Below are 14,586 nucleotides of genomic sequence, written 5' to 3' on the forward strand. Positions count from 1 at the left end.
CAATGGGATCCTTTGCTCTGCCTTGTTGAGTTGGGGGATTTGGGAAAAGAGTTGGCGTCCGTGATAAGGGGTTCCAGCTCGCTAGGGTCCCCTCTGGCTCCTGGGGCACAAGGGACCCTGCCAGTCCCATGGGCAAAAGAACTGGAAGTGGAGGCTCCTAGCATCTCCCTCCCTCCCTGGGCCCCATTTGGTGCCTTTTTCATGGGCGCATCCTCTCCCCACTCCTTCTCGGGGTTCAGATATGTTTAGTAACGATCAGAATGAGCCCAACACAGAAGACGCACGCGGGCTGCCATGGTGAGGGCTGGCCATGGCCGTTTGTCACCCACCAGCCCGCGTGCCAGGGGTGTCCGTCTCGTTGCCGTCTTTCATCTTCTCCGGCGTTCCAGGGCAGAGGGGGCTGATGTCCCCACTTTACAGGTGAAAAAACTGAGGCTCTGAGAAGTCACCTGGGCAGTCAGGAAGCAGCCCGCTGACTCCAGGGACCCACCGCAGGGAGAAGCCCCCGGCACTTGTCACCGTTTAACCCTTGGGTTGCATGAAAGCCCTCTACCCCCCCCCCCCCCGCACTTCTGAAGCCCTGGAGGCCAGCCCTTGGGACTCAGATTGAAGAGGATCCAGCCGCAGCCACCTTGGGCGCCATCCCCTCTGCCGTCCAGGGCCTCTCCTCAAATGGGCCCCCCCACCTCCTCTGCAGGTCCCTGATAACAAACAGACCCCATGCGCCTGGCTGGGCTGCCCCCGTCTGTGGCTCCTGCCTTGTCCGAACCTCGTATCCCAGGCACGCATCTGCCCTTCCCAGCTGGCCTGAGAGTTGAGTGTGGATGCGTGGCTTCCACCCCGTCTGCAGGTCCTGCCCGTGCGCTCACCGCGTGTAGGTCCTCCTTGCTAGGCGACGGTGACATCCTGTGTGCATGGCCGCCTGCATCTGATGTCTGTGTGCGTGTGTGTGTGTGTGTGCGTGCACTGCCAGCCAAAATGTTTCGCCAGCCGTCCCTGCCCTCGGAGAGCCACAGAGGCACTGCGTGAATGAGAGCGGCATTCTCCACTCCTCTCCTGGCACAAATCCGGGCTCGAGTCGGGTGCGTGGGTGACTGCAAAATAAACGGGGACTGCGCCGCCAGCTTCGGAGGCAGCACTGCCAGGGGCTCTGCCAGGCCGGAGGCCGCAGAGGAGCCACGCTGGCTGCTGGGAGGGAGGAAAGGGCTCGGGGCCAGACCTCGCTCACCTGCCCCCTACAGGTGTGCAACTCCCCTGCCCCCTGCTCTTCTGTTCTTGTGCTCCTCCCCCATGCCCACCGTCTGGGCAAGCCCCTCGGCATTGCTCACCAGATCCGCCTGCCCTGAGGTCCCCGAGGCCAGTAGCTGTGGCTCCCACTGAGTCCCAGCACGCACCGGCCTGGTTCCCAGACATTGATTTATTTCCCTTATCTCTGGTCCTCAAAGCACAGGCACTGAAGTTGGGCCTAACCTCCACTTCTGATGAGACCGGTGACCTTGGCTGAGTCTCTCAGCTCTTCTGGCCTTACTCTCCTCCTCTGTGAAATGGGTCTTGTCACATGATCACACCAGGGCCTGGCCTGCTGGAAGGGCTCAGGGTGTGCTTGGTCCCTCTGTCGTCACTGTCCCCGTTACGGACAAGGAGCCCAAGTCCCAGGGGGGCTAAGGAACTTGTCCAAGTGTGCAGAGCTGGGGGTGGGACACAGGGCTGGGCTGCCTTCCGCAGTCTGCAGAGGGAGGGCCGACTTCCTGGGCTCCTTCCGCTTGCCCTCACTTCCTCCTGGGGCCAGCCTGGGAGGGGACGAGTGCCGCTGGCCCGTCATTGTCGCCTCTGTGGGTCACAGACCCCAGGACTTGCTGCATCCCGCAGTAGGGCCTTGCCATGAGCACAGGCCAGGCAGCCACTCCCGCTGGGCCTGTGAAGCCCAGGACCAGAGGCTCACATAGCCTGGAGCCGCCTGGAGACCTGGGGCCTTGCGCTCTCTCTGTGCCTTTGAGACGCAGGGGCCACGCCGTAATCGGCTTGCTCTTTTTTTCTGGGGTCGATCTCTCTTCCGGCTGGCCCCCTCATTTCCGATCACTCCACGCGCAACACGGCCATAGAAGCCGCAGAGAGGCTGGGCCGGGATGGCGGAGACCCGGCCCTTCCTGGGAGCACAGGAGGAGAGACGCAGTCTGCTGTGCCTTGTAGGCTGGGCAGGTGCCTTCCCTGAGCCTTCTCCCCACACAGCCTGGACCGCGTGCCCGGACGGTTCCGCGCGGGGACTCCCGGTTTTACACTGGAACTGCGCGAATCTCCGAATGTCGCGCACCCAAAGAAGCGTCTTGTGGTTCCGCTTTCCAGGGACTTGTCGACCTGCCCTCGTGGGAGCTCAGGACAGGGTGGCTGAGAGGACCGCGGCGTGGGTCGACCGCAGTGGGTTCTCCCTGACGCCCAGGAGGTGGGGTGTGTGTGGGTGGACGAATCCTGGCTGCGGCCTCTAACAGGCGGCAGGAGCGAGGGCAAGAGCGGGTCCAGAAGCTCTGCCCTGTTCGGGATGGTGGGGAGCCACGTGCATTGAGCATCTGCTTGGTGCCTCGGCCTGGGGGGAGGGGAGCACCGCGTGCAGGGGTGGGGGTCCCCGGGCAGCGCCGTCGTTGAGGGGTTCTGGGCCTGGGTCCACCCCAGGTTCTGGGTGCTGACCCTGCTCCATCTGCAGCAGGGCTTCTCCTCCCCCGGGGCCTCGTTGGCTGCCCACCTTCCCTCCACAGGTGAGGTGGGGAGAGAGCGAGAGCCGCTGGGACCACTGCTCTCTCTCTCTCTCTCTCCTTCCTTTTTTCTTTATTTTTGAGCAAGAGATAAATAAATGCCGCCCTGAGATGACTCCAAGAACACTGAGGGAGATAAAAGGAGAGTAAAAGGGAGCGAGAGACCAGACGCTAAGGACAGAGGGGATGTGGCCCCAGCTCCGCCATGAGCGGGGGATGAAAGGAAAGAGAGAGATGAGATGGGAACGCAGGACCAAGTGGCGGAGCGCAGGGTGGGGTTGCCACGGAAACGGAAGAGAGGAGGAACGGAGGGAGAGGAAGAGGGGATGGAGAAGGCGCAGAACCGGCCTGAGGATGGGGGAGGGGGCCCGTTGGGGCCCCCAGGTCTGGATCAGGCTGTGTGTGAGGACATCGAGGCTGGCCAGAGAGGAAGACTCGGCCCAGGAAGCCCAGCCCTGCCGAGAGCCCCACGGGCGGGGAGAGCTGGCGCCTGCTCCTCCCTGCCTGCCCGAGGCTGCCTCAGTTTCCACCTCCATGTGACAAAAATGGCGCTCACACGACTCTTGTCTTTGTGCCTTGAACCTGGGAGCCACGGTTCTGGGAGTGTTTTTCCCCATTGCCCCAAGCCGGCCATGTTCGGGTCCAGCAGAGTGTGCCTGTTGGAGGAGGCGGAGGTGCTGTTTGCTTCTGGGATTGGAGGGCGGTCAGGCACTGGACCCGAAGCCCAGCCAGGCACAGGCAGTCCAGACGCCCCACACACCCGGGTTCCCATCCAGAGCTGGGCTCAGTCAGCACGCGGCTTGGTTTCGAAGTCGGCTTGTCTGTCACTTGAACATGGTGGTCTCAGAGGGGCAGCTGCGTCCTGTGTGTGTCCCCGGCTAGGGGTGCAGAGGGGGCAGCCAGGGCTCAGCCCTCGGGGTGGGAAGGGGTCTGGAATGGAACTGAGATGCCAGCTACTGTGCAAGTGATTGAGTTGTTAACACACCTTAACAATGATGCTCAAGTCCAACAAGGAGCTGCTGAGGACACGGGGACCCAGCCTGGTTTGGGGGTCAGGGGAGGATGAGTGAGGAAGCACGTTCCAGGCACTGGGAACAGCATGCGTGAGGAGGCAGAGTGCAGACAAGGTCTCTGAAGGGAAAATGAATGGGGCAGACTTTAGGATGCAGCAGATTAAGTATCAGAGCACTGGTTCGAGTCCCAGCTGCTCCACTTCCGATCCAGTTCCCTGCTAATGCCCCTGGGAGAGCCGTGGAAGGCGGCTCAGGTCTTTGAGTCCCTGCCACCTGTGTGGGAGGCCCGGATGGAGTTCCTGGCTCCTGGCTTCGGTCTGGCCCAGCCCTGGTGTTGCAGCCATCTGGGGAGTGAACCAGAGGATGGAAGATCTCTCTGTGTGTGTGTGTGTGTGTGTGTGTGTGAGAGAGAGAGAGAGAGAGAGACTGTGCCTTTCAAGCACAAGATAGGAACCAGACAGGCCAGTTTCGTGGGTCCTCGGTGGGGTTTGGCCTGGGTTGCGAGAAGTTGGGAAGTGACTGGGGTTTTGTGGCGGGCGGGCTGTGGTGGCCGACGGGTACCAGCACCAGGCTTGTTTCGGTTCTCTGTCCCTTGACCAACTGTTGTAGCCTTTGAGGGCCAGAGCCAGCCACGTGACAGAACTCGTGAGAGCTAAAGACACTCCTGTAGCGGGGTGGAATGAGGGAAATGCCTGCTCCCACCATGCCCCCAGACCATGGAAGGCAGGGGCCCAGGTAGAGGGCCCTGGTCGGGGAGGGGCGCTGTGTCAGTTTAGTCTCCACGGTGGGGTAGGGGCCTGGCTTACCCGGAGGGTCCCTTAGTTTCTTCCAGCCCTGCCGGTGAAGATTCCAATACCTGCCTTGAGGTTGCACAGCCGAGGTGGCCAAGGCATGGGGTCTTCAAGGGGGACAGTAGAGCGGCAGGAGCACCTGGCGGCCCTCCTCTGCGGTAGGAATGTGCCTGCCCAGCAGGTGTGGGGCTGTCAGGCCAGCTCCAGGGCTGGGGACTTCAGCTTGGAGGCAGCACGGCCACCCTAGAACATAGCCTCAGGCTCCGTTCATTCTTTCGTTTTTTGGGCCTGACTGTTGATTTCTTTCCCTCCACCAGGACAGTCCCTTCCCGGGCTCTCTCTGTGCCCCCGCCGCCATTGTCCCCTGGGGCTGGGCCATTTGCAGGGGAAGATGACCAGGGACAGACCCAATTCTGAGTCAGCGTGGTTGTATCTGAGCAGATTTCTTCCAAGGAGAGGGGGGTCAGAGACCCAAGGACACGCAGGCCTCCGTGCTGGCTCTCAGCCGACCACTTGCAAACATTCATCTGCAGCATACTTGGACGGCAGCGTCTGCCCTAGTGTCTGCCCTCCCAACCAGGCTTAGCCACGGTGACACGGCAAAGTGACGTTCTCAGGCCCCTGTCCTGCCCCAGAACCCTTCCCCGGGGCCAGTGCCTGCACCGAATCCTAAAGGCTTAGGGGAACTTCAGCCAGTGCAGAGGGGTCAGCCTGTGCAAAGGCCCTGGGGGTAGACGCATCAGCGTGGTAGAGCCTGACTGGGGACACACACTGAGGCAGGGGGCCTTTATCCGCAGGCCATGTGGCCAAGGGTCGGCTTCTGGGCTGGAGACTCACGTCCTAGCCCACGCTTCACCATGGTCTCCTTGCGCCTCCCTCCCCAGGCCTCAGTTTGCTCCTCTCTAAGGAGAAGGAGCAGCACGCAGTGAGCGTCAGGGCCTTGTGTGGTCTCTGGGTCAGTGGCCCAGCTACTCTGACCCTAGAGGCGGGGCTCTGCCCGTCTTGTCCGCAGAGGAAAGGGGAAGCTGAGGCAGAGAGAGGATCCCAGAAGGAAGGGACGCCCACTTCCCCATGCTCCCCCCGCCCCCCAGCCGCCCCAGCACCTGCTGGCCGCTCGCTGCTGAGTCAAGGCCTTGTGGGCTGCACAGAAGTGAGACTGCAGCAGGGATCCCCAGCCTTGCACAAGCCCGGCTTTCACTTCCTCTTCCTTCCTGGGGCTGTGTGCAGAGGAGGAGGAAGGAAGGGGATGCCAAGAGGGCTGTTTGGCCAGGAGGTAAAGTCCCAGGAGGCTTGTTCTGTAGCTGCATACCTGCCTGCCACTTCCTTGCCCCTCCCCTCCCCTGGGGCAAAGGGCCCAGTGAGGGGGAGGTGCCGAGAAAGGGGCAGCAAGACTCTCCCCTCCTCTTCTGTGGCTCCGGTGGACCGTGGCACAGCACCAAGATCTCGGCACTTTGACCGCTGGGGCAGCTCCCTGCTGTGTCCCCGCCACCAAGGACAGCAGCCGACACCTGCTAGGCACTCAGTACGTGGGTGTTGGGTCAGTGATTCAGTGGCCATTGGAGGCCAAGGGGCAGAGCCGTCCTCACAGCATGAGCGCTGGTCCTTGCTGAGGTTTTACCGGGGAGTGGGGACCTACTAGGCCATCAGGTTGGTCACAGGGGCCTGGTGATGCGCACGCCTGGGCTGGCAGAAGCCGCAGAGCGTGGAGATGGGACTCAGCCCAGAAACACACAGACGGTCAGCAGGTCCCGTGGCTTAAGCAAAACCAGGCCGTGGGTGCCTTCCTCCTCTGTGCTCTGCTCCAGGGGTCACTGGCCACCCTGACCCCGCCCACATCTCCCCTGCCCTCAGAGGAGGGGTGTGGGAAGGGGCTGTCCCGAGAGGAAAAGATGTGAGAGCAGTGTGGGTTGACAGGACATGCCATCGCATCTTGGGGAGGGGACCCTGTGTGACGGACAGGTAGACCAAGGATGAACCTGCCCTCGGGGTTCCCTGTCTACCCAGTGCCCGTCTTTAAAAATATATATGTATTTTGTTAGTTATTGCAAGGCAGAGTTACAGAGAGAGGAGGGAAGATGCAGAGAGAGAGATCTTCCATCTGCTGGGTCGCTCCCCTAATGGCTGCAGCAGCCAGGACTGAAGCCAGGAGCTTCTTCCAGGTCTCCCACGTGGGTTTAGGGGCCCAAGCACTTGCTTTCCCAGGCGCATCAGCAGGGAGCTGGATCGGAAGTGGAGCACCCGAGACTCGAACCCGCACTGTAGACAGCCTCCCCCACCACCCCTGCCGCCGTGCCCATCTTAGAGATGAGCAAACTGAGACCCTGAAGGACCTGGTGACTGGCCCAGTCGCCTGGCAGTAGACAGAGCAGCAGTGAGAGACGCTGGGGTTCTGGGGGCCTGGGTCCCTGCTTGGGTGGGGAAGGACTCCTGCTGGCCTGGCCTGGGCATGAGACTTCATTCCCACCCTGCTTAGGGCCTGGCCTGGCCTGGCCCTCAGGCTGGGAGGTGGTGGGGCAGCGCTGCACCCTGGGAAACAGGGCAGGGTCCCTGCCCCTCCTCCTCCCCTGCTTTGTGTCTAGGCCTGCACAGCCTCTTCTCGCCCTCCCCCAGGCTCCTCCTCTTCCTTGTGTCTCCATTCCTCCCTCCTCCCTCCCTCTCTCTCTCTCTCCCTCCCTGCCTCCCCTCCCCCACTCCCAGCACAACTACAGTCTGGCAGCTGCTCCATTTCTCTCGTCCTTGCCTTTAACATTTACCTTCGGCCCGCTCTGGGGACCGGGGGTGCCCTGGGAGGAGGCCACACTGCGGCCCCTCTGGCCACCCCTAGTCTCCTGAGCCCTGCAGGCCCTGCAAGAGCCCAGAGCTTTTGTTCATGTCCTCAGCACGAGTGGAGGGGAGAAGCCTGAGAATGGGGGTGCCCCAAGGGGTTGCCCCCTCACCCCAACAGTGACAGAAGGGCTCCTCGGTGGGGTGGGGAGGGGACCCTGGCAGACAGGTGCCACACACCTGGCCTGCAGGGCATAAAGCAGAGGGCGTGGCCTGTGGGAAGGAACCAGGCCCAGGCCTGGGAGAAGTGAATCAGAAAGCCAAAGGTGGGGTGGAGGGGAGTGGACAGGGTCAGAGTCCCCGGCCCCGACTCAGATGACGGGCAGGCAGCAGGCCAGTGAGCCTCTTCGTACACACACAGCCTGCCCCAGGAGCCCCACTGATCGGCACTGCCCGGGTGGCCTGCGTTCTGTCCAGGCAAGTCCCACCCAGTGTGGCAGCAAGCAGGGGCCTGAGCCGGTGGGCCGTGGGCGGGAGAAGGCTTCTGGCAGAATCGGATACCCCAGGAGGGGCTCTGGCCACCCTCAGAGCTGGCCCTGGGCCCAGGTGAGGCCCAAGAGGCCTGGGTGCAGGCCCAGCTCACACCCCCTCCCCTGCGCCGAGCAAGGCTGAGAAATTGGGGAACACACTATCGCGCCCTCACAGCATACACACACCCCGTGGGGTTGATCTGGGGATCATCCGGCTCACCTGGGACCTGTCTGGCAAGAGAGCTGTACAGCTCCGCCTCTGTATTTGTGTTTCCTTGTTTGCACCCCTCTGTGGCCACAGGAGCCTGGGGCTTTGGGACTCTCACATCAAGCCACCCGCCCACGCCTGGCAGGTGTGGTCTGTAGCTGGTGACCATGAGTGGACAGTCAGGGCCCACGGACCCGTGCACCTGCTCCCCTGGGCAGGTGTTGCTTGGGCTGTTTGCATCTCTGCACCTGTTCCGAGAGGGGACGGGGCCTGGGATGGGCACCTCATCCCCACACAAGAAGAGGACACGGAGGCGTGGGCCGTGCCCTTGCTGTACCCCTGCTGGTCAGCACTTGCTCCCGCGGGCTCTGCCTTGGGGAAGTCCGGGGGGAAAAACCACTGAGTGGATCAGCCCACTGCCAGCCCGCAGACACGGGGGCCGCCGAGGCAGGAGGCAGCAGGGGCCAGCTTCGGGGAGGCTCCCAGCGTGGCTGGGCCAGGTCCAGCAGGTTGGGACCCAGCCTCACCGCTCACCTGGTGCCTCCAGCCCCAGCGTTCGGCAGATCTTGGCTGCACAGGTGAACGGATGAGTTATTAGTCCCAGGCGGCCGGCCTTAGACTCGCAGAAGCGTCACTGGAGGTGGGGCCCGAGGTTGGGGAGCTCTCCCGGCTGTGCAGCCTGCAGGAGTCAGCTGCACCCCAGCCTGAGGCCTCCTGGGGGTTTGCGTCTCACCCATCGTCCCTTTAGGGGGCACATGGGGCTCTGACGTGACTTTGCTTAAGCCCCTCTCAGTGACCACGCCAGGGCTCCAGGCCGGGGGCCGGGCTCCTGGGTGCATCTGAAGGTTGTGGTAGTGATTGATGCATGTGTGTGGGGAGGGGGCAGGTTCTGAAGCAGCCCCCACCCCCAGGCTTCCCAGGGGCACGCAGAGTCCCCAGCCCCCGCCGCAGGTTTCCTCCTATTGCTCCCTTCCACGAGAGCTCACTCCCGGCTTAATAATTTAATCTGTACTGTCCGCTTCAAGGAGGCCGAATTCCTGTCTGGGGTATTTTTAGCCTCAGGAAAGGGAAGCTCCACTGGGCGCTGGGGGAGGGCGGAACCAGGCCAGGCCATTTCCTGAGGAACGTCCAGCAGGCCCTGGCCCTGGCCTGGGAGGAGAGCCCGAGGGACAGGCAGGAGTCGCCCCAGGAATGCCAGCCCCTTCCTCTGACGGGCTGGGCACTGAGCCAGGGCCAGGGGCACAGGCAGGAGCTTCCAAGGCCTGAAGGCAGCGCCAGACCCCCACAGGCGCAGCTGGGCGCTGCACAGTCCTGGGGGAGCCTGGAGAGTCTGGGCCGGGGGCGGGGGGCAGGCCCCAGGAATGGGGGCGGGGGACCTTGAGGACCTCCTGGGAGTCCAGAGGAGGGGGCAGGGCCCCTGGGGAGGGAGGAAGCACTGCAGCCGTGGGCACCTGGGCAATGTGGGCGCCCAGGCATCCAACAGAAGAACGTATTAAAACCAAAACCTTGACCTCGAACCCCGCAGCTGGTTTTGGTGTTCAGGGCCGACCATGGGCGTCGTCGTGGGAGGCAGTCAGGGTGCCCTTGTCTCATACCAGGTCCGACGGGGAACCCCAGCATGGAAGCCAGTTAAAAGCCGTACTCTCACCCGTATCCATTCACGTATTTACGTATGGAACCTTTAGAATCAAGGGAAGCAAGGGGCCCGTAGTGATGGTCAGAGGCGCTGGGTGTCCAGGCTGCCGGTGGCTTGTTTATAGGGGTCTTCAGAAAGTTCATGGAAAATGCATATTGCAAAAACCTCACCTAGATTTTTTTTAATATAAAAAGATTGATTTATTTGAGAGGCAGAGTTACACCCATATGGGATGCTGGCGCTGCAGGCAGAGGCTTAACCTACTTCACCACAGTGCCAGCCCCCTATAGATTTTTTTTTAACACCAAGATAAACAAACTTAGCTTTTAATTCCACTTTGCACCACCTCTTTAAAGTTCCTTCATTCCTACAGCCACGCCATTACAAATGGTGACAGCTGGCCACCAGCCACGGGGCCGGCATCCCACATGGGCACCGGTTCATGTCCCAGCTGCTCTGCTCCACTTCCCGGTCCAGCTCCCTGCTAATGGATCTGCGAGGGCAGCAGAAGATGGCTCCAGTGCTTGGGTCCCTGCACCCACAAGGAGAGAGGAAGAAGTTCCTGGCTTTAGCCCTGGCCATTGTGGCCATTTGGGGAGCGAACCAACATATGTCTCTGTCTCTCCCTTTGCCTTTCAAATAAATAAATACATTTTTTAAAATTTACTTATTTATTTTACAGGCAGAGTTACAGAGAGAATGAGAGACAGAGAGAGATCTTCCATCCCCTGATTCACTCCCCAAATGACTACAATGGCCAAGGCTGGGAGAGGCAGAAGCCAGGAGCCAGGAGCTTCATCCAGGTCTCTCATATGGATGGAGGGCCATCTTCCACTGCTTTTGCAGGTGCCTTAGCAGGGAGCTGGATCGGAAGTAGAGCAGCCAGGACAGGAACCAGTGCCCACATGGGATGCTGGCACTGCAGGCGGCTGCACCACAGCACCAGCCCAATAAAAAAAAAAAGAACGGTGACAGCTGTCTGGCACCACACCCACCAGGCACAGAGTCGGTGCACAATTAATCACCCTGGCAGCCAAGCCAGCAGGGCGTGCAATGTGTGGGCGTGCGGCATGCACTTCGTTTGAGAGGGGGGAATGTGGAAAGTCCGTTCTGAGAATAGTCTTCAGTTCGAGTCAGATTTTTGGCATGCAAGGACCTGCAGGACACGGTTTGAGAAAATCCAGCCACTCCGTTTTATAGATGGGAAGACTGAGGCCGGCTGGGGGCGGGCAGGGCTCAGCCAGGGTGCCACACGGAGAGGGAGGAGATGGTTCGATACACAGAGGGTATCATTGCGCTCCAGAATGAAGTACAAGTGTGTGCTGTCTCCCAAGCAGGAGGAGACAGACGTCAGGGCCAGACACACCCAGTGGTCGCTGCGGCCCTGAGCTGTGGTCTGTGCGGCCCTGAGCCGCGGACACTCACATTTCTCTCCCTCCCACAGCCATGCCCGCCTAGCCGGCCGCCGCGGGATGGAGGGCTTCATGGACTCAGGGACACAGACGGACGCTGTGGTGGTACTGTCCTTGGCGCAGGCCGCTGTGCTGGGCCTGGTCTCGGAAAATGAGCTCTTCGGAGCCACCATAAGCGCCCAGGCCTTCTACCAGGACCTGGGCCCTGAGCTGCCGGGGACGGCCCTGGGCGAGCCGGGGCCGCCGGGCCCCGAGGTCTACCAGCTGGCCTGCAACGGGCGGGCCCTGGAGGAGCCGGCCGAGGAGGAGGTGCTGGAGGTGGAGGCGGCCTGCGAGAAGCACACCCGGCGGAAGACGCGGCCCCCGGTGCGGCTGGTGCCCAAGGTCAAGTTCGAGAAGGTGGAGGAGGAGGAGCAGGAGGTGTACGAGGTCTCCGTGCCCGGGGACAAGGATGCAGGCCCGGCCGAGGCCCCCGCCGAGGCGGCAGGTGGCGGCTGCGAGGCCCTGGTGCAGAGCAGCGCCGTCAAGATGATCGACCTCAGCGCCTTCAGCCGCAAGCCCCGGACGCTCCGGCACCTGCCGCGGACCCCCAGGCCCGAGCTGGACGTGGCCCCGTACGAGCCTCACTTCCCCGAGCCGGCCCGGGACGGCTTCCCCGAGCCCAGCCTGGCGCTGCCCGGGCCGGAGGCCTTGCCCACCGAGTGTGGCTTCGAGCCGCCGGCACACCTGGCCCCTCTGAGTGACCCCGAGCCCCCCGCCCTGGCGTCACCTGAGCCCGTGAAGCCAGAGCAGGGCTTTGTGTGGCAGGAGGCGGGCGAGTTTGAGGCGGACGCGGCCGGCTCCACGGCGGAGCGGCACAAGAAGGCGCAGCTGGACCGGCTGGACATCAACGTGCAGATCGACGACTCGTACCTGGTGGAGGCGGGCGACCGGCAGAAGCGCTGGCAGTGCCGCATGTGCGAGAAGTCCTACACGTCCAAGTACAACCTGGTGACGCACATCCTGGGCCACAACGGCATCAAGCCGCACTCGTGCCCGCACTGCAGCAAGCTCTTCAAGCAGCCCAGCCACCTGCAGACGCACCTGCTCACACACCAGGGCACGCGGCCCCACAAGTGCCAGGTGTGCCACAAGGCCTTCACGCAGACCAGCCACCTGAAGCGCCACATGCTGCTGCACTCGGAGGTCAAGCCCTACAGCTGCCACTTCTGCGGCCGCGGCTTCGCCTACCCCAGCGAGCTCAAGGCCCACGAGGTGAAGCACGAGAGCGGCCGCTGCCACGTGTGCGTCGAGTGCGGCCTGGACTTCTCCACCCTGACGCAGCTCAAGCGCCACCTGGCCTCCCACCAGGGCCCCACCCTCTACCAGTGCCTGGAGTGCGACAAGTCCTTCCACTACCGCAGCCAGCTGCAGAACCACATGCTCAAGCACCAGAACGTGCGGCCGTTCGTGTGCACCGAGTGCGGCATGGAGTTCAGCCAGATCCACCACCTGAAGCAGCACTCGCTCACCCACAAGGTAAGGCCGCAGGCCCCGCCCCCGCCCCATGGCCCCACCCCGGCCCCACCTGCCCTGGGCGTCTTCCCCGCCCAGCCCTTGCCCTCCTCACTTCCCCGCCCCCAACCCTGGATGACGTCATGCAGGGGCTGGACAGACGCCCTTCTTACCTTTATACTTATGTATTTGTTTCGGATGAGAACTAGCAAGAAATAGAGTTGCAATTCATATTCTCCACCAGAAAACCTTTCTTATTTAAGTGGAGTGAAACTTTTTTAAAAAATTGTTTATTTGAAAGGCAGAATTACAAAAAGAGAGAGAGAGAGGTCTTTTACCTGCTGGTTCACTCCCCAAATGGCCGCAACGGCTGGAGCTGCGCCGATCCAAAGCCAGGAGCCAGGAGTTTCCTCTGGGTCTCCCACGCCGGTGCAGGGGCCCAAGGACTTGGGTCGTCCTCTGCTGCTTTCCCAGGCCATAGCAGAGAGCAGGATCAGAAGTGGAGCAGCTGGGACTCGAACCAGTGCCCATGTGGGATGCCGGCACTGCAGGTGGGGCCACAGCACCAGCCCCAGGAATGAATTCTTGTGGAGCCCCTGCAGGGCCCCACAGGACCGAGTTTGAGCACTGCCGAGGGAGTCTGGCCTCCTGCCTTTTGGACAGAGGCCAGGATGGCCCAGGGACGTGGAGGCGGTGGTCAGACAGACGGAGGGCAGCCTTCACCCCTCCCCGGAGCAGTGGATCCAAGTGGGTGACCTCCCTGTAGGCGGAGGCTGAGTGTATTTAGTTGTAAACGGGAAGGAAGTGGGAGGAAGAGTATTTGCTGTAGAGAGTGCAGAGGGTTCTAGAATGTGGCACAAATGGGTTTATAAGCCGGTGCGTGGCAGGGCCCCCTGCTGGCCACACACCCCTGCGGCACGTCCCTGGGCTGCACCTCCACAGGCTCCGCCCCACGAGTCAGCAGTGACACACAGGGAAGTGGGGAATTCCAAGAGGAAACGTTGCAGCAGCCAAGCACACAGCTGTCCATCCGGGGCCCTCCTAAGTGATTGACAAACCTGGTAGCCTGAGTTTTCTCCACGGGCAACACCGGGGGCCCCCTGTGCACCCAGCACCCTGAACCGCTCCAGCAGTCAGCTCCAGACCGGAGGCGACCAGGGGCGTCCCGACCTGTCTCCCGGGGCTGAGACAGGAGCTGCCTGGGAGGCCTGGGGGAATCCGTGTCCCAGGGTCCAACAAGTGCAGGTGGCTCTTGGAAAACGCCCTCTCACGGGGCCGGTGAGCGTCAGCCATTTCCCCAGGGGGCCACAGCCGTGCTCATATTCACGGAGACCCCAAGAGTTAGCACTGAGGAGAAGGACGTCCCCCCGACCCCGGATCCTGATCGCAGCCCCAGCGTGGTGCTGGCTTGTAGCGGGTGCTTGGGAAGTGGTTGCTGAGTGCAGAAATGAATGACTGATTGAATGAATGCACACACATTGGCCTCAGTGCACACCGGATAGCAACAGGAAGACACGACTTCTGCCATCACTGGAGGACTTCCTGGAGTAAGAGGCTGTACCTGGTTGGATACCCCCAGAGGCGGGGCCTGGGTGATGCCACGGCTCTGACACCTGCCCCGCTGGGTTCCGCCCGGACGCTGTGCCCGGACGTTGCGTGGCCCTGACCGCTGTCCTTCCCCCACCCCGCACAGGGCGTGAAGGAGTTCAAGTGCGAGGTGTGTGGCCGGGAGTTCACCCTGCAGGCGAACATGAAGCGACACATGCTGATCCACACCAGCGTCCGGCCCTACCAGTGCCACATCTGCTTCAAGACCTTCGTGCAGAAGCAGACCCTCAAGACGCACATGATTGTACACTCGCCCGTGAAGCCATTCAAGTGCAAGGTGCCGCCCGGGGCGCGGGGCGGGACGGGGGTCGTGTCCTGGCTGCCTGAAGCCTTGCTGGGGCCCAGGGTTGAGATGGGCAGGTGCAGCCCAGAGCCTGGGAGCGG

At 62.2% G+C, this 14,586-nt stretch overlaps 1 protein-coding gene across 3 annotated transcripts in view; it reads left to right on the forward strand.

Annotated features, from left to right (window-relative positions):
* The window catches only part of ZNF710 (zinc finger protein 710), a 58,677-nt gene that overhangs the window by 38,896 nt on the left and 5,195 nt on the right, over positions 1 to 14,586 (forward strand). For 2 of the 3 annotated variants that reach the window (XM_062206251.1, XM_062206250.1), the window contains exons 2-3: positions 11,133 to 12,618; positions 14,288 to 14,479. In XM_062206251.1, coding sequence (XP_062062235.1) covers positions 11,161 to 12,618; positions 14,288 to 14,479 — 1,650 coding nt within the window. In that variant the 5' untranslated portion in view covers positions 11,133 to 11,160. Of the gene's footprint in view, positions 1 to 10,479; positions 10,535 to 11,132; positions 12,619 to 14,287; positions 14,480 to 14,586 lie in introns of those variants that run through there. The other variant, XM_062206252.1, reaches the window with a different exon arrangement.

Source organism: Lepus europaeus, chromosome 11 (genome assembly GCF_033115175.1).
Source record: "Lepus europaeus isolate LE1 chromosome 11, mLepTim1.pri, whole genome shotgun sequence".
NCBI lineage: Eukaryota > Metazoa > Chordata > Mammalia > Lagomorpha > Leporidae > Lepus > Lepus europaeus.